The 18,999-nt window shown below is 34.7% G+C and overlaps 3 protein-coding genes across 6 annotated transcripts; 2 read left to right on the forward strand and 1 right to left on the reverse strand.

Annotated features, from left to right (window-relative positions):
• Nucleotides 1-1,408: 1,408 nt before the first annotated feature.
• On the reverse strand, nucleotides 1,409-3,048 carry LOC107012772 (mitogen-activated protein kinase kinase kinase 17-like). Its single transcript, XM_015212695.2, has 2 exons — nucleotides 2,898-3,048; nucleotides 1,409-2,785 (listed from the first exon to the last, which is right to left on the reverse strand). The coding sequence occupies exon 2, from the start codon at nucleotides 2,760-2,762 to the stop codon at nucleotides 1,545-1,547; it is 1,218 nt and encodes a 405-aa protein (XP_015068181.1). The 5' UTR covers nucleotides 2,763-2,785; nucleotides 2,898-3,048; the 3' UTR covers nucleotides 1,409-1,544.
• A 2,277-nt stretch (nucleotides 3,049-5,325) lies between these two features.
• On the forward strand, nucleotides 5,326-9,289 carry LOC107012671 (phosphatidylinositol-glycan biosynthesis class F protein). 3 transcript variants are annotated; one of them, XM_015212577.2, is made up of 9 exons: nucleotides 5,326-5,634; nucleotides 5,728-5,793; nucleotides 5,896-5,938; nucleotides 6,034-6,088; nucleotides 6,614-6,662; nucleotides 7,022-7,089; nucleotides 7,177-7,285; nucleotides 8,725-8,740; nucleotides 8,879-9,010. In XM_015212577.2, coding segments are annotated over exons 1-9 (618 nt in total). In that variant the 5' UTR covers nucleotides 5,326-5,424; the 3' UTR covers nucleotides 8,881-9,010. The 3 variants fall into 3 exon arrangements, with proteins under 3 accessions (XP_015068063.1, XP_027770941.1, XP_015068062.1); XM_015212576.2 differs by lacking the exon at nucleotides 8,725-8,740 and having other exon boundaries at nucleotides 5,329-5,634; nucleotides 8,879-9,289; XM_027915140.1 differs by lacking the exons at nucleotides 6,614-6,662; nucleotides 8,725-8,740 and having other exon boundaries at nucleotides 5,327-5,634; nucleotides 6,034-6,041; nucleotides 8,879-9,289.
• A 1,657-nt stretch (nucleotides 9,290-10,946) lies between these two features.
• LOC107014525 lies at nucleotides 10,947-18,842 on the forward strand. Of its 2 annotated transcripts, XM_015214456.2 has the most exons (8): nucleotides 10,947-11,073; nucleotides 13,096-13,188; nucleotides 13,386-14,639; nucleotides 15,948-16,163; nucleotides 16,541-16,615; nucleotides 16,729-16,788; nucleotides 16,937-17,161; nucleotides 18,300-18,842. In XM_015214456.2, exons 2-8 carry the CDS (start codon nucleotides 13,110-13,112, stop codon nucleotides 18,521-18,523), a joined length of 2,133 nt encoding a protein of 710 aa, XP_015069942.1. In that variant the 5' UTR covers nucleotides 10,947-11,073; nucleotides 13,096-13,109; the 3' UTR covers nucleotides 18,524-18,842. The 2 variants fall into 2 exon arrangements, with proteins under 2 accessions (XP_015069942.1, XP_015069943.1); XM_015214457.2 differs by lacking the exon at nucleotides 16,541-16,615.
• The last annotated feature ends 157 nt before the right edge of the window (nucleotides 18,843-18,999 follow it).

Here is an 18,999-nt window from a genome sequence, read left to right on the forward strand (position 1 = left end):
TATAAAAAAAGTATAAATAGGGAGTAATTAAGAGGAAAAGAATAATGATTTTCTTCTTTATACAAGATTGGAAATCTTATATCATACGTAAAGTGGTAAAGCTGCAAGCAATTATAGGAGAAAAAATAGAATATCCTCAACAATGGCGTGATCGTCTTTATTTCTCTCTTAATTACTTTGCTTTTTCCTTGTCACAAGCATGCTAAACGTTATACCAAAGAAACGACCCATCAGAAATTATTTAAAAGTTATATATTATTGCGATTGCGAGTATAAATAAATAAAAACGCAAATTCATAGGACGTAAGTCGAAACAATGTGGGAGTATAACTAATCAAAGTTAGTAGCCGCTTTGTACGACCATATTGACTATACATGTCCTTTTGCCTCTTTTTTTGGAATCCAGCTATGTTTCATTAATTTATGTACTTAGCCATCGTTAGGTCAATGTTCATTCTAATCAATACCCAGTTGAACTTAAAATCACATTGGCCTACACATTTTTAATGATATCAGCTTTCAACAGTGCTAAACGACCAAGCAAACACCCATTCCTTCTTCAACTGAACCACCAAACAAGTCTTCTTTTTTGGTAAAACTAAGTGGACAATCTAGAAGAATTTTACTACTCCATACAAAATAAGTGAAACTATCAACGTAAAAAATAAAAAGAAGAAGGGTAAATAACGTGCTATAAACAGGTTTAAATTTCATGGATAGTGTAAAAAAGATAATCTTTTGACAACTCTGTTTTGAATATTAATCGCAGAGTGTTAATATACCATACCTTAAAGTGATGTTATCTTTTCATAAACAGCTATTCATTTTCAGGCTTCCAAGCAACTCTGCTTCAGAAGCAACTTCATATCAGGAGCCTGAAATGAAGACACCGAAAGATTAACTAACCCTGAAAATGATGCAAATGGTTAGGCTACTAACCGTAGAAATGATGCAAAGACTGGTGACTGAAATGTTCACTAGTATGTTAGCTAGTTCATGAATTTCATGATAAGAAGACAGTGATGAAGAAGGTGTTATCAACATTTCGGATTACAAACATAATCTGGGAAGCACTCCAGTCAAAGGGTTAATTAAGTGTTCCAATGAAATGTTTCCTGCTGATCAAAGTACATCATTCCGATCAATCAAGAAAACTCAGTTCCCAGATGAGCTAAGATATAAAATTCACACAAATCTCCTAAATTCAGAAATGTAAGGGCAGACGTTTAGCTTAACACTACAAAAAGGTTTAGTAAATTATCAAACTTCAAAAACATCCATCCAAAGTGATCAAAGTTCAGCCTGTTCCAAAAGAATGAAAGAAACATCGAGCAATAAACACAAGTTCAGACAGTAAAGAGAGTTATGCAACAGCAAAATGTAAAGGCAGAGTCTTGGAAGCAACACATTAAAAAGAATAAAGGATCTTATCATTTAATCTCAACCAATTTGAACCGCATACAGACTATGTCGCTACATCTAGTAACGAATCAATGAATTTAATGTATAATTCAATGCTTAAATCTCTATCCTGCCAACTATTACTAGACACCTGCAGGAATGGTAATACTTAATGGACATTTCGGCGAATTGTTTGAGGGACTCCCAGAAGGGACCTCAACTGATGGATCAACTATATGATCAGAACCACCATCTATGGTGGAGCTTATAACGGTTATACTTTTTTCTACTTCAAATATCCCTTCTTCATCAAAATAAGATGTCATTTCATCCTCGTAATCTTCCTCAGACCAGTAACCAAGGGAACCATCTTCAGAGGCACCGCTCCGATCTTCTGAATAATAGGCGAATTCATCATCACTTTCAGTAACCAATAGAATAGAATCAACTATATCTATATCCTCAACCTCCAGTGGTGGTTCAACTCCTTCATCCTCAACTAATCCGTCAACAAATGCATGATTCAACAGCATTTCAGCAGTCCATCTATACCTAGGGTTCCTAACGAAACAACCCTTCAAGAAATCTTTTGCATCCTTCGATAAGTTTCCAGGAATTTTAGGCAATTCTTTCCCTCCCCCTATCTTCTTAAGTACATCCTCAGCATCCATATCATCATCCCTATCCCACGGAGGTTTTCCAGTTAACATCTCAAGCACAATACACCCTAAAGCCCAAATATCAGCAGGACAGTCTTGCACATTATCCGCAACAGCTTCAGGTGACAAATACATCGGAGTACCCCTCCAGTAAGGCTCCAACCTCCGCTTCTTGCTCTGATTTTCTCTCTTAGCTAACCCTAAATCACCAATCTTAACCTTAAATTCAGTACTTCCCTTACTAGAATTAGGCACAAGCAATACATTTTCAGGCTTCATATCGCAATGAACATAACCATTCGTATGAATACAAAGCAAACCTCTAAGCATAGATCTCGTATGATTCCTTACCTCAAATTCAGACAATCCTGATTTATTGATCCTTTCAGCTAGGGTTCCACCAGAACCATACTCCAACAACAAATTATAAACCATAGCACCATTCTGACCCGTAGTAGTTTCATCCCCATAACATCGAATTATATACGGACAACCCTTAATATTGTTGAGAACTTCCTTTTCCTTCTGAATTGAACCCGAAACAGAAACCTCAGCAGATTTTACAGCCATAACGGGTGGAAAGTAGCTGTAATTCAATTTGGGGTTCTTCAAAGTAGCTAAATAAACACATCCAAAACTTCCTTTACCTACCATTGCTCCTCTGTACCATGCAACCCCATCACCAAATTCATTCTTCATCATCTTCTTTCAACTATAAAACTCACCTGAAAAAATTAAACTCACTAAAAAAAATGAGAATTTTGGGAGTAATTAAGATTAGGGCAATCTCAAAAGGAAGCAAAATCTAACTTAAAGTTGGATTTTAGTGCATATTACCCAATACACAAGCAAATGGGTAAAGAAAATTAGGGTTTACAGAGCAAGTTTGGGTTTCTTTGCAATTTGCTTTTTAGGTTAGATTTATTTTTTTTACAACATATTATATATTTTTTATACTATATAATAAGAGCCGCGTTTCTTTGAAAGAGAGGAACACAAGTTGGCAAAAATGCTGCTAACTGGAATAACGGTCATGTGGTCTTTTTATTTTAACAAGGTATGAGAAATAATAAATAAATTTAGGACAATTTTTTCAATTTCCTTTTTAATAAATTTTATCATATTTTGAGTTTTAACTGTTAGTAGTAACTAAATATGGTAGCATATTTTTATAGGTTTAGAAAATGAATGGTGAATATATACATTTTTGACAGATAAGAAATAATGGCAGTATATATATGTCACCATTATTTGTCACATGCACTACTTCAGGCAAAAACTAAAAATGGTTGTCACTTGTGAGGAACAGCATGTGGTTTCCCCTTCTTTTTTTTCGGTTTCAATTCATTTGTTTTACTTTTATTCAAAAGTCTATTAATTTAATAGTGAAATGATAAATATTCATTCATCTTGAATCAGAATTCTTAGATTTGAATTTTTTAAATATGAAGTCATTTTTATTAAAAAGTATCTTATTTCAATGTGAGACTTTTTGATATGAATCTGAATTCAATCAAACTCTAGTATTAATTATAGATATGAATATCGAGTGAGAAACAAAAAAAAGAAGTCCATCAAATTTAATTAAATTGGAAATAATTTAGTATATGATGGTGTGGTGTTAAATAACAGTGCACAACTGCACATGGAATTACTATATATACTTTACAAGTGTTAATAAACTATATATGTTGCCTAATTAGCAACAACACAATCATTTAGTATTTTTTTAATTGTTGATTAAGATCAGGTCATGGAAATTAGCTGTTTTAGGCCTCATTAGATTTATATCTTTCTATTAATAATATCCCAAATGTGTCAAATCTAAATACATTTTAGAAAATTAAATCGGTTATTTTTAACGTTTGAATATATAAATTTTTCTTTTTTAAAAATAAAATAAAATATAACATTTAATAAAATACTAATACTATTACCAATAAATAATAGCAATTAAATGATGGTGATAATTATAAATAGTAACCAATGATGATCGTGGCTTATTGCTATAGTTAATGGTAGGGCTGTGTATCGATCGATTCGGTTCGATTTTGAAGTTTATCGGGTTGGCTTATTGGTTATCGATTTATAGTAATGCTAAATCGTTATAGTTACATTAAGATACTGATTTATCGGTTATTGGTTTATCGGTTTTTGATCGTTATCGATTCGGTTATCGGTTTAACCGTTAAGATTTGACCCAAGAGAAAAAAAAATTGAAATCACTTAGAAACAAGGTGACAAACCAAATAAACCATGCACTTGAGTTCACAAGTTACATCTTGCTCAAAAGCAAACACTTTTATATCGTAGAATAATCAAGTGTTTGAAACAACCAAAAATAAAAGTAGGAAATTAAACTCTAAGTCGAGGACTTTATATACAAAATGATATGAATATAAATATTTAATTTACTATCGGATTATCAGTTAATCCGTTATAAAAAAACTTTAAACCGTTAAGAACCGATAGCCCGATAACAAAAAAAATCAAAATCATTGTCAAAACCACTAAATCAATAATCTAATACTATAAGCCAATAATTTTTTTATCAAGGCTTATCAATTTTAGTTCGATTTTAAACAGCCTTAATTAATGAATAGCGATAATGCTTGTAACGTGATAATTAATAATAATATGCGATACCTATAATTGATAATAGTGGGTTAACAATATTTCTCTCTCTCTTTTTTTTCCTTCCCACTTTATTGGAGTATTGCTTAATTATTCATACTTGATGCTTTGTACACAACTTAGTGCTACTTTTTTTTATTTTACTAAATAATAATCAAATCATATCTTCTTCTTACATAATACTACTTTTTCCTATAAATTCAAAGGTTGTAATTATAATATTATCCTCATTTCATTTAATTAGTTCTTAGCAAAATATGTCACATAAGTTTTTTTTTTTTTGGTTAAAGCAAAAGTATCTTTCAACCTATGTCTATTAGATACGCACTTTTATTATGCTAAGTCCTTACTTCTGAACTTATTTTATTAATAATTTTTTACCCTTTTCTAGCCTACGTGGCACTATCTTTGTGGCATAATAGTTGACTTTTTTTTCAACCTAGTGCCACATAAATCGAAAAGGGATAGAAAATTATTTATAAAATAAGTTTAAGGAGATAATAGATTCTTAATATAGTATACGTGTGTATCTAAAATTTCTGACATATATTGAGAGGTACTCGTGTTTTTTTTTTTAATGTATTGAGTGAAAAGAAAAAGGGCCTGTACATGGTTCTTTCGGTTAAAGTTCTCTTCAGACTTGGCCCGTAGGCCGTATGTTTAGGCCCAAATAACTCTCCTCATTTCATTTGGGAAATAACAGAATAGTTTCTGGTTTGATTGCAGAATTATGAAGACGAAGATGAAGACGAAGATGAAGATGATGAAGAAGAAGGATGATCAAAATGGCGGAAATGCGATATTGTCCGTATCGCCATGGAAAGCTATTACTCTTCAGCTGATATGCTTACTAGGGTTAGCTATAGCTTTCTGGATACCTAATCATATTTACTCGCTCGATCTCATCACGCATCCATCCCAAACTCTTCGTATGATTTCGGTATAAATCTCGCAATACGAAACATTTATAGTATAATCAGCTTTCGATCTCTGTTATTTGTATTCTTATTTTGATTCAAATTTTGTTTATCAGGTGTTTCTGGCTCCAGTACTCATTCTACTTTACAGTCACCTTCGACACGATAGGAACCAATGCTCTGTAATCCTAAGCCTTCTTATTATTTGAATCTATTTTACAACTTACATATTTTGTTTACTGTAATTGATTCGTTTTTTTTTTTGGTGTGTGTGGCTTTCACAGTACGTCAAAGCTGTAGGACGAGGCTTGTTGGCGCTTCCTGCCGGTAAGTAGAGTCTGTTAGTGGAACTATATTATTATTGTCATTTGTCTAAGATTCATATAGTATTGTTCATGAATTATTTTGTATAATGTTTATAGGAGCCGTGGTAAATGCACTCGGAGCTACTATATTAGGAGCACCTGTTGGTTTTGAGTATGTAATCCTGTATATGTGTTTATATTCTTTTATAATAATGAGACTGAAGCCCCAGTTGAGGTTGGATGGAAAATAGAGCTGATCTATCATTGATCATAGATTATGACAATGTTATTGCATGATCATCAGAAGCGGATGTAGAGTCTGAATTATAGGTAATTCAAACCTAGTAACTTTAGCTTGGTTCATGTATATGTGTTAAGAATTCACTTAAGAAGTGTAAATAATTGATTTTGAACCCAATAACAAATGAGTTGTCGTAGAATTCCAAACTCGATCCCATAAATTTCGAATCATGGATCCGTCTCTGATGATCATCAGATATGTTAAAGGCTCTCTATGTTTCACAAAAATGCCTGAGATTAGTTTGAGTGACGTAGGAGTCATTTTAATGCTGCCCTATCCAACCTCAACTGGGACTATGTTAATGCAACATATTTTTCTATTACTTTGTCTTTATTATAGCTTCTGTAATGCAGTAGTTCTTATCCTAACTAATCTTTGATCCTGTATTATAAACAGATATTTCCCCAAGACCTTTAATTGGTCTCTTCTGATGTCAATACTCACTGTAAGTCTTAACAGCCAGGACTCGCGCTATTTACTGCATGAAAAGATTTCTTAGGCTTAAAAGCTACCAAGAAGAGATGACAACAGTTAAAAGTTTAGTGGATTCATCTCATGCTTCTAGAAAATATGATCAATGTATTTAAGAAAAGGAAAGTCAGTGGGGAAATCCAGGGAGTTATTGCATTCAGAAAGCTGATGAAATGATAAGATTCTTTGAACACTTAGGTCACATGTTAATGAGATGTAGAATTGGTATTTTGTCCTTGCTCATTTTTTCTTCTATGTTGGTTTAGCTTCTTTTTTTTTGAAAAAAAATTCTTTTCTGGGGATACTTAAATTTATCAAATATTGGTTTGGCAGTTTGTACCAGCGGCTTGTGTTTTTGGCTCATCATGGACTGATTGGCACCGAATATTTGCTAGAACAAAGTAATTTCCATTTCGTCAATCCATGGGCATTTGATATTTACATCTAAGATCTATCCTAGAGCTTATTCAGTATGTTTGTTTTTGCAGAGCAAGTGAGTCCACAGACTATATGATCAGTCTGCCTGCTCATGGAGCTGTTATTGGAGCATGGTTTGGTGCTTGGCCAATGCCACTTGATTGGGAAAGCCCATGGCAGGTAACTCAACTGATTGTCAAGGACTCGAGGTTCACAATATTAGAGATTGTAGTTTCATGGTGCAGATTATTTGAATTTCAAATGCATTAATTGCATTACTAAGCGTCAATCGTCCATGATATGATCTTTTGATAGTCTTGCAATAGTAAGGCATATAAAAGTTTCTCCGCATGACCTTGTTTAAATTATATTCTTTTTTGACAAAAATTCTTATCTGGATTGTTTTTAAGGTAAGTAGGGCCACCTCAAACAACCTTGAGGAACCTTGTACATATCAAAGTAGGATACCCAGTGCTGCTAGAAGGCAAGGCAAACCTTGTCAATTTTTTTGCACTTCCTTGTAGATTGTTTCCACCTCATCAGTACCCCGATTAGTATAGCTCATCCATATGGAAGACACACACACACTTGCTGGAAACCTGTTTGTGTTGCTCTGGACACTTCAAAGTGAACCATACCTGTGAATGAGAGGTGTTGGGAATCTGTTAGACGATTTCTTCTTAAACAAACTAAGCTAATAGTTCATTTACCATAATGAAGTATTATATCCTGCTATACTAGTACTAATGCAAAAGATAAAGTGACCAAAAGGAGAGAAGAAAAAAGGCTGGCGCTTATGTAGCTCCTTTTTGTCGGGGTAAGACTGGATTGCATTGCTATCCGTAAAATTCTTTGCTAGTAAGGGCACTACTGAAGTATACTTTGTTAACAAGATCTCCATGTTCCACATTAAGAGAATAAGTAAAATAAAACAGCTCATGTTATATCCTGATTCAAAAAGCTAAAGTGCTATTTTGTGCATGCATCTTCCATCATAATTTCCTTAGTGTTTTTCTTCGCAAAAAACTTTAATCGAATCTTACATCATTTACGTGTCAGACTAATAGAAACAGCAGCCGTTAAGGTGAAAAATGGAAGAGAGAGAGGCAGTTTTATACCATAAGTGTTTCATACATTTGTTTATATGAAGTTGCATCTTAGTTCTTGTGAATCTTGGTGATTTTCTATAATTAACACCCTCCGTTTAAAAAAGAATGGTCTAGTTTGACTTGTAGGGAGTTTAAGTAAATAAAAAAGATTTTTCAAATTTGCGGTCTTAAATTAAAGTTATGTCAAATATACTAAAATGTCCTTTAATCTTGTGAGTTCTGACCTTAAACATGCTATGTGTAAAACTGAAATCATAGTGTTTCTAAAAAAGGAAAATGGTCATTCTTTTTGAAACAAATTAAAAAGGAAAAGAGATCATTCTTTTTAAACGCAGTGAGTATTATTATAGATGTTCCTGCTGGTAGCTGGTGCAGCTGCACTTGTTAAATATATAGTATATTTCTTGTGTAATCCTTTTGCTTTATTAATTTGCATTTACTACCAGTTAAAAGGCTGCAGTTACATTGGCCCTTGATTCTAACTTCTTCATATGCATTTTAATTTCCTAGGTTTTAGAAGTGGAGTGTAAGAACCTTTCATATTTTGGCTATGCTCTTGAGGGAAAGATCACGTTTTTCTAATTTGCAAACCTCTGGACGAGGTTGGAAAATGCTTTAGTAAGTGGTTTGTTCTCATTCACGAACAATTGGTATTTGCATGTAGGAATGGCCTATTTGTGTGACTTATGGAGCTATAGCTGGTTACCTCGTGGGGCTTGTGGCATCCTTGGGCTGCATTATCTTCTGTAAACGCCAGCAGCATCTAAAAGAAGAGTAGTGTCTAGCTTCTGGAAGGCTCATGATACTACAATAATAGTCTTGGAACGAAATTAGGCCTTTGTTATTCAGCTGCATAGAAATGTGGTATCCAGTTTTGAACTAATCTTTGTATTTATTAAAGAGTATAATCCATTCTTTTAGGAGTAATTTCTTTGGCAAGTTGTGGAAAGACACTCCATAGGAGATAATGAAGTTTCTACTGCAGAATAATTTTGCAATATCTCAAAAAAATTCTGTCCGTTAACTTAAATATTATGGATTTGTAAATTCAAACACTTATTTTATGCTTTGTGAATATTCTTTTTTCCTTTTGCAACATAGCTTTTACTATATCCATGCTTATTATTTGTCGTGTTATTGATTTATTGCCATCTCTACGTGGATTTCAGAATTGGGACCTAATTTTTGTGGGGTCTTCGAATTATTCGTACCCCTTTTCCGTGTGTTGAGGAGTAATATATCTATCACTAGTGGAGAGAAGTGTTTTGTAAATCCACTTGATAGTTTACTATCAAATTCAGGAGTTGTTTAGATTCCAATTTCTCTTTATTTTCCTTTTGAAATGAATTCCATCTTTACACTTCCTATTTCTTTGCCTATTACTCTACCAAGTAGAATAAGGTACATCCTACCCGTTCAAACCTTACTCTTACTCTTAGAAGTACATCCTGCTATGTTTAGACATATCGAATATATTGAAAATCAAACATGTATAAGAGTAGTATTTGCATATATTTTATTGGATCGTTTGATAGAGTATCTATTATATTTTTTTTCAAAATTTAAACCTAATTAAATTAAAGACTAATTAAAAAGCAAAACTCACCCGAAGCCTATAACCTAGATTATATATATAATATATTTGAAAAATATTATAAATATATTTATATATTACATTTCAATAATTATTAATATATAAAATATATACATTCTACTCTATTCAAATAGTATATAGAAAATCAAATATGTGAAAATTAAAAAAAGCAAAATGATAAGTTTTACTTTTTGAATTTTGACAACACAACTCAACCCCCATTTTCCTTGGCAGCGAAGACTTGACAACAGACGTAGTAGGGTTAGAATAGATAGACACGAGGGTGGTGACATCTTATTGCTGACAATACATTATTACTCATAACTTTGTAAAGTGTTGTTCTCTTCTATTGTCAAGTGGGTTCATTACCAAAGACTTAAATTAAATGTTTTTGCCTTTGTTTCCAATTGGATTTTCTCTCTCTTTTTCCTATTTTACTCTTGCTATTAAATATCATTTACTTTTTAATATTTAAATCACTTATACTATTTAATAAGAATATCATGACAACATTACTATTATTATTTACTGCTTTTTAATTATTGTGTCAGGTTAATAATTAACATTATTGTTTGACTACAATTTGCTTTTTTCTTTTTTTGGAAAAATAATTTGACAATATACATTTCTAATAAATCATTACTACAAATTTATATAACAATTTATTAATATAACTAATAAAAATTTTCTTAATATAACGTATAACTCCTTTTTTTTTCTTCCTTTTAGAATTGCAATGACAAATTTAATTACACTACCCCAACTTTAATTTGAGGCAAGAATTAGTCAAAAAGAGTTCAATTATTTTAATTTATATAAATAAATTTAGCTTGACTTTCTCCGTTTGAGACTTCTAAACGGCTCAAGCCTTGGTGCGTTTTAAGTACGCCATATTATATTCCAATTTTCTTCAATTCCGAAAATACCCTCATTAATTAACCCAAAAGACGAAAAGCCCAAACACCAAGCGACGCGATTGGTGGGTTGTAACATATTGCAGACTCATACGGTCACACCGAATCACTACTGCCACGTCATCTGAATAGTTCAAGTCCACGTGTCATAGAACAAAAAGAAACAAATGGCCCCACACCGAACCCTTTAAAAACTCTTTATAGAGCCCTTAGAAGCGCCAAAAAACACACACACATACAACACCCTACCACCACCACTCTCTCCCTCTAAAACCTTTCTCTCTCTCTCTCTCTAAAAAAAAAATTTCACTTTTGAAAATTTTTTTGCCGATCAGATACGATTCTTCACCGGTAAGAATTCTTATGAACCCACCGGAGAATTCATACAGATTTAAAATCTTTATACATTAATTTGAATCTTTTTATCGTTGGTTTAACTGTTAAGTTCTTGAATAATCTTTTTGTTTTAATTTTGAAAAAAACAATAAAATTGGTTTGGTTGGGTGTGTAATTAATGTGGTTTGAATACTTCTCTTTCTGATCATATTTGATGGTATTGATACAGTAGTTTTGTTTGGATTGTTGAATTTTTCTGTTGTTAGATTCTTGGAATAATCGCAAGGAGGAATTTATGGTGGTGGGGGTATAGGTTTTACTCCATTTTCTAGGTTTTCTGCGAAATGACATTTAGGGTTTATAACCTACAAGGGTAGGGAATAGAGAAGATTGTTTGTTGTGCTTACTGGGTAGAATTCTTTTTCTGTTGTGTTGGTTTGGTTTCCTTGTTTTTGTTTATTTGGGCATAAGTGGGATCACATTAACTGTGGTTTACTGTTCTTAATAGTTAACCTTTTAGTTTCGATGATCGGTGTATGAGAAAGTTGCCTTTACGTATATCTCATATGGGAAGTGGTTGGAAGGATTTTAATAGGCCTTTAAACAAAAATGGTGCGAAGAATTTGGCGCGCATAGTGGGATCACATTAATTGTAGTCTACTGTTCTAAGTAGTTAACCTTTTAGTTCGGTGATTGCTGTGAGAGGAAGTCGTCTTTGCATATATCTTATTTTGGAAATGTATATTAATTGGTCTACTGTTCTTAGTAGTTAACCTTTTAGTTCGGTGATTGCTGTGTGAGGAAGTCGTCTTTGCATATATCTTATTTTGGAAATATACGAAAGGAGATTTTAATAGGCCTTGACACATGAAAATGGCGCGAAGAATTTGGCGCGTCGCCTTTTTGCAGCCTTTTATATATGTGTGTTGTAATTTCATTTTTTGTTTATTCTCAACCTGTTCTTCTTGTTTTAGAGACGATTGTGTGTTTACTGGGTAGTCTGTTGTGTCGGTTTGATTTCCTTGTGTTGCTTATTTGGGCCTAGTGGGATCACAGAAGTGTAGTCTACTGCCTTAAGTAGTTAACCTTTTAGTATTGTGGTCGGCATATGAGAAAGTCATCTTTGCGTCTCTCATTTTGGAAGTATATGAAAGGAGATTTTAATAGGGCTTGACAAATGAAAATAACTAAGAAATTGGCACGCATAATGGGATCACATTAAATGTTGTCTGCTGTTCTAAGTAGTTAATCTTTTAGTTTGGGTGATTGGTGTATGAGAAAGTCGTCTTTGCGCAATCTCATTTTGGTAGTGTATGAACGGAGATCTTAATAGGCCTTGACAAATGAAAATGGCGCAAAGAATTTGGCATGCTTCCTTTTTTGCAGCCTTTCAGGTAGAAATGTGTTTTTTGTTTTAGAGACGATTGACTGTTTACTGGGTAGCAATTTTTTCTGTTGTGTCGGTTTGATTTCCTTGTTTTGCTCATTTGGGTGGGCCTAGTGGGATCACATGAAGTGTAGTCTACTTAACTTTTTAGTTTCGGTGATCGGCATATGAGAAAGTCATATTTGCGTGTATCTCATTTTGGAAGTATATGAAAGGAGATTTTAATAGGCCTTCACATATGAAAATGGCGCGAAGAATTTGGCGCGTCCCCTTTTTGCAGATATAGAAACGTGTGTTTTAATTTCATTTTTGTGTATTCTCAGCATGTTCTTGTTTTATTGTTGTGCCGGTCTGGTGGAAGTGTGATTTGAGATTGTTTGGGATTATGATGTTGGTTTTCTATCTGAAGTACTATGTTCTTTGATACCTTTGCAAGGTGGAACTATCCCCCACCCCAAAAGTTTGCTTAACTGTTCATCTCTAGAATAGATTAGATTTTGTTTTGTTCTATGTGCAATTACAACATCAGCTTCAGTCATGGAGAGACTGGAGGAGGATTTAAGTAAATTATGCTTTTCTTTCTCTTTATCGTCTCCTCTAGTTTATGAAGTAGATATTTTTATGTTAAGCTATTGTTATTTATTGATCAGGTTCAAGATTTTCAATGGGATGTGACAAAACAGAGAACCTGCCAGACCCCCCAAGTGTTGATGCGGGAAAGAAGAGACCAGAGGAGGATCTAAGTATAATTATTATGCTTTTCTTTCTCTTTTTTCATTCCTCTAGTATATGAAGTAGATATCTTTATGTTAAGCTTATCTTTTATTTAATTGATCAGGATCTAAGTATAATTATTATGCTTTTCTTTCTCTTTTTTCATTCCTCTAGTTTATGAAGTAGATATCTCTATGTTAAGCTTATTTTTTATTTAATTGATCAGATTCAAGATTATCAATGGGAGCTGACAAAACAGAGAACCTGCCAGGTTCAAGTGTTAATGATCTTTCTCTCAGCGCCAGTCAAAGTGGAGCTGTTGATTATAATGGTGTTATCCAAGGTGGGTTCAGTTCAGGGGCTAATGTCACATCCTTTCCTTCTGTATCTCTGCCTGCAGTCCATCCTCTTCCAGGAAATGCTAATGAGTTTGAGGTGGCCGATTTGATGAATCTCAATTCCTTACATCACCACCAGCTTCAACCGAATCTGATGAATGTAAGAAATATTTCACCCAGCTTTTACAGTTCATCAGCAATGTCACATCGCATGAAACATAATGCAGAGATAAACCATTCAAATGTGAATAACAAAACACCGACCTTGAATAGACTCATGAATGAAGGTGTCTTGTCCAAGGGCTTCCAGAATCCTGGGGCAGCTATGAATTTTATGCCTATGCAAAGCAGTGGAGCTGGATGTTTTGAGAAGGCTGGGGAAGGAACAGGTATTAGTCAAATGCCTGGAAGCCCTTTTGGAGTAGGGTATAATGTGCAGAATGCTACAGGTATTGGCGGAATAGGGTTTCAAAATTATGCCAACATCAATCATGCTCCTTTTCATACAACACAAGGGAACATGGATGGTAGTTTCCTGACCCTTGGAGTGGGAAGTAATATGGAGGATAGATCAATTCTTAGATTCAACAGCAAAGAGGTCATCAACGGAGTGGAGGAAGCTGCTTCACCACAAAATAACAATTCCCATATCCAACAAACAAGAAGAAATCTTCCAAGTTTAATTCATGGTGCTCCTGGTGGTATCACAAATTTCCAGTGTGATAGTGGTGGTTTCCCAAATTCTGCCTGTAATTCGGGTGTACATGCTCCTGACTCTAGAATCAGTGCACCTCCATTTATGTACGCACCAGATGCGAGACTTAACTCATCTAATGCCAGAGATTTAGCTGCTGTTGGTAATGCTGATCAAAGACTTTGTGAACCTGATCCTCTGATGTATGCCCAAGGTGGTTTGCCTCCTCCTCTATTGCCATTTAGCAGCAATTCAACTTTACCCCCTCATCTTGGATTTGGTGGAGTGGCAGCAGCTCCTGGATCTGCTCAACAGTTTAGGGTATTAGCTCAACCAAATGTTAATCAGCAGAGCAGCCTGTACACAAACATGGTCAGGAATCATCAATCTTTCATGGGACCTGCTATTCTCAGTCATGGTGGCGGCAGAGTGAGGCAAGACCATTTAGGTGTGTATGAATTTCTGTTTCTGTTTGCTGAATTTACCACTAGCTTAGCTGACATGTGCACATGATTGAATTTTTTAATCCTGTTTTCTTTAGTAGAAAATGACCATTGTTGAAGACAATGGCGTTTTCTTTCAGGAATGGTGACTTTTGATTTGAGGCAAGGGTTTCTAGTGTATGTGCATGACAGCTGAAATTGTTTTGTGCTTGCTGGATCAGAATTCCAAAATTGTTCTTGTGTCTAACAAGCTCAGTTTGTTGTTTTTCTTGCCATATATTCTGAGTTGGCAGTGTTCAGGACAGTCCTGGTAAATGGCTAGATCCTTAAGCAAACAAACATATGACTATGGAGAGTCTGTTAACCTCATTTTAAAGAATGTTTGCAAATAAAATTGAGTTGACTCGATAGAATTAGGTTCTCTGAATGTGGAAAGTCATGTCTTACAACAAAAGTTATAATTCTTTCTAGTTGCATTTTCATACATACTGATAAAGAGGAAATATCTTAGTGATGTAGTGTGATAATAAATGCTATGAGAATTGGCAACAGTTTGTTAAGAACTAAAAGATCTCGTGGGAGATCTAGGAATGAGATTATATTTCAGGTCGTATCAGTGTGTGGATTCTGGTATGCGTAGGTTATTTGCTCCATGAACTTACCTTTCACTTTGGCGATCATTATTCTATCACATAACACTCCATTAATTCGTTTCCATTTCAATCATTAAGCGTGTAGAAACATACTAAAAATACTTTCTGAATCTTGTTGTCTTAAATATGTAACACCATTTCTATTAGGAAGTGTCACGACTAAAATGGAATGTTGGAATATGGAACCTGCTACATATAACTTTTTATTTTTTAAAACAAAAACTAAAATGAAATTAAAACAGAGTTGGTGGTCAACTTTTTCTATGGAAGTGGGGGGTTGACAAAGTTGTAATTGTGCGCTCTATTTCTTGGTTGTATTGTTAGTTGACAGAGTTGAGAGTACTACCTTTAGGAGAGTTAAGCATATCTGTGTATTAGTTGGTAAAATGGTTGATCTGATGTCATAAACTTGGTTTTGCCTAAACATGATTCTATAGACAATTTTCATGAATCAGGTGAGAGGATGTGAGCTACCAACACGTGAGTTTGATTAGGCATCCCCCTTTTTCATTTCGCGGCTACATGCACTGCTATTTTTAGTTTCTCTTATATACTTCTACTCTTGTCTTCATTGATTCTATAAATTGCCTCTTAGTCTACTTCAGCTGCTGATTGTTGACTTACTGTGGTCCTAACTCTGCTACAATCAAATTTCTTCAGGTCAGCAATCTTTTGTCAATGTTCTGAATCCTTGGGGGAATAACCTATATCCTGAAGGAATGGGAGTTCAAATTCCTGGATGGAGTGGCATCCAATCTGCCCTTGTCAATCAATTTCCCAGGAGGCCAGGTGTCCAGCTCAATGACGGGGCTATTTCTCAAGCAACTCGAGAGGGTGTTCTTCCTGGCACGGGCGGCATCCAGCAAACTAGAGGGGGTAAGTCATGTTGGAACTTAAAAATGAGTTTATAGAATTAAAAAAGATGCTAGAAAAATAGTTTACCTTTAAAAAGGGAAAAAAGAAGCGAGAAATATATTGAGCTTCCATGAAATCTTTAGTTAGGCACTGTAAAGTGAAGTGTAAGAAGTGGAAGATGATATTAGAATTGGTGTAGGCATTCCGTGTGGATCCATCAGAATGCACTAAAAAGGATGCACTCGTTCCAGATACTTCCATTACCCCATACTTGGATGCGTGCTCTTAATGGACTCATTTATCTCAGAAATTAGCACATTACGGAGCTTGAGTTCACATTTTACTTTTTATGTGGTGCTTTTCTCATTATTTGTTTCTTCTTTGGCGATCATTTATAGGTAACTCGTATCAGTCTCAAAATCATGGACCTAAAATGCACCCTACTGAACTTCTTAACCCCTCTTTTGCAATGGGTATCTACTAATTTTATTCATATATCTGATAATGCTCCAGTTTGCTTTTCTATGTATTTAAAGAAATCTGACCTATAAGTAACATCTGAAGAGATTGTTCTTATGTTATCTAGGTCGGCCTCAAGTTGGTTCATCTGCAGAGTTAAATGTTAGTGGACTCCCATATCATGCTGGTATGCCACAAAACCCAATCTAAGGAACTCTCTAGTGTTGCTATTTCAATGAAAATATCTATCTTTCGCATCTTTGCTGTTGTGTACATTTTAATTCTAAAATGTGCTGATTCCTGATTTGTGCTCTCATTACATTTGCTACACCAAGGTCAAGGCGTTCCAATATCAAAGGTTGATGTGGCCCCTCAGGCTTCAAATCTTGATGGTCCCACTTCCCTCAAAAGAAGAAGACCGGCTAGAGCCCCTCCAACTGCTCCGATGCGTCAGCGGAGGAGAAAATTGACTCAACATAGAGCACCTCCGAGGCCGATGACTATTGCTCCAGTTCCTGCATCTTCTCCTTCTCTTCCTGATCTCTGTGCAAAGTTGCAAGGTATCTCAAGTTCTCTCACATTCTTATATTTTCGGTATTTCTGTAATGTAGTTTGTTAGTCTGTGATGTACAAGATACTGTTTCTGGTGCTTTCTTTACCATGTATATATGTACAACTTGATTGTTTGTTGACATTTCCATGAGTTGATCGGTGAATGCCAGTGTTTTTGCCTCCCTACTCTGACTTGATCACTCATCTAGCTGTGTTGTTTATGTCGCAATACTGTGTCACTGTTGTGTGTCTATTCTTGTGGCATATGTATCTCAACAAATTACAAGTTTTGACACCAAAGACGTGACTAGAGCCAACAATTTATGAGAGTTTGAGTCCTATCAAGTGTCAAAGACCTCTGAAGTGTTAAGAAATGTTAAGGATGTCTCTTTTTCTCTTTTTTACTTGGTGTTAATGACATTATCATAAAACCCCACGATTTTCCTATTTACAGAAATCGCCCTACTCTATCCCCTCCTGTTCCCCTCTGCCCTATCCTCCACCTCCAAATAACTAATGGATGTTTAAATATTCCCCCCTTTTTGAATCAATTCTCAGGATATCTAAACAATGAAAATGGGTTATGTGAAATTTTTGGATGTTTTAGTACTTGCCCCCAATGTTTTTTGCCCCATTCTCCTCATGTGGCCTAGGACGTAAGTTACATGGACAGCCAGGTGCAGGTTTACAGTACAATCAATACGTATTTATATGTTGAATTTGTCATCTAAATTATAGGATTTGGAATATGGATGGGTACAAGTACTGAGTTGTTACATAACAATTGTGTTGTATGATATATATTTTAGTAGTTGGGTTGAGAAGTCAATACGTCATAACACGTGCAAAGTTTTCTTGGTACTTTATGTGAATATATATGAACATATGACGTACACAAAACCCCAAGGGTGACACCAAAAAACCAAAGCTGGAACTAGAGCTTGCTACAACCTATAACTGGAGGAATCTAAGAACTTCAGCATAATCTCGATATCTCAGAAAGGCATCACATCAAGTCATAAGAGTGTGACTAAATGTATATTTTGTTAGTATTTTCTATGTGAAGATATTGATAATGAATTCATTTTACTGCTAAATATTACCATTTAAACAGCATTGTAGTAATGTAGTGTTTGAATTTTTCAGCAAGGTTGGAGGAACCAGCTCAAATCATTGCAGAGAACTGCAAAATATGCAAGAGGAATGTGATGTTCAATCCTGAAGGCCCTTTTGTTCGTCCTGCTATAGCGCCACCCGTTGCTGTTCTTCCCTGTGGACATGTATTTCATGACGAGTGCCTGCAGAAAATCACGCCAAAAGACCAAGCAACAAATCCTCCTTGCATACCTTGCGTTCTAGGTGATACATAATGTGATCATTTTCTTCAATGGGAGAGGGCTTAAATTTTGTGAAGGAGAATGAAAGTGCTCCCAAACATCTTTTTTGTAAAGGATTAGGGTATAGTTCTTGGAACTGCACATATAGAAGGTGGGGTGACAATAGGATTCCCCCCCATGGGTAGAGATTATGCAAAGTTACATAGAAACTCAGCATTTAAACCCCTGTGATTGAGAGATACATTAAAGTGGAACTCACAAGTTAAGAGCTGATGTATGACTGATTCTATAATTGGAGGTGTTTGATACCGTGGATCTGTTGGTTTCAGAGCTAATTTTATTTTTTTTCGAATATTGTGTCTGGCATGGCATGCTCTCTTATCTCTTCTTTCTTTCCTTTGGTGATGATTCTTGCATCTTTTCAGGCTGTTAACTCATTCGATTATTTTCAACTGTTACAAGTAGAAATCATATTTTGTTCTTTGTGTGGTTTTGATATCTTTAAGTAT

Source organism: Solanum pennellii, chromosome 3, assembly GCF_001406875.1.
Source record: "Solanum pennellii chromosome 3, SPENNV200".
NCBI classification, from domain to species: domain Eukaryota; kingdom Viridiplantae; phylum Streptophyta; class Magnoliopsida; order Solanales; family Solanaceae; genus Solanum; species Solanum pennellii.

Excerpts from the sequence above, each read along its gene's own strand:
- LOC107012772 (XM_015212695.2), bottom strand. The coding sequence starts at position 2,762 with ATGATGAAGAATGAATTTGGTGATGGGGTTGCATGGTACAGAGGAGCA.
- LOC107012671 (XM_015212576.2), top strand. The coding sequence starts at position 5,425 with ATGAAGACGAAGATGAAGACGAAGATGAAGATGATGAAGAAGAAGGAT. Across the intron at positions 5,794-5,895 it reads ACGATAGGAACCAATGCTCT|TACGTCAAAGCTGTAGGACG; the intron begins GTAATCCTAAGC and ends TGGCTTTCACAG. Across the intron at positions 7,286-8,878 it reads ATTGGGAAAGCCCATGGCAG|GAATGGCCTATTTGTGTGAC; the intron begins GTAACTCAACTG and ends ATTTGCATGTAG.
- LOC107014525 (XM_015214456.2), top strand. The coding sequence starts at position 13,110 with ATGGGATGTGACAAAACAGAGAACCTGCCAGACCCCCCAAGTGTTGAT. Across the intron at positions 13,189-13,385 it reads GAGACCAGAGGAGGATCTAA|ATTCAAGATTATCAATGGGA; the intron begins GTATAATTATTA and ends TTAATTGATCAG. Across the intron at positions 17,162-18,299 it reads TCTCTGTGCAAAGTTGCAAG|CAAGGTTGGAGGAACCAGCT; the intron begins GTATCTCAAGTT and ends TGAATTTTTCAG.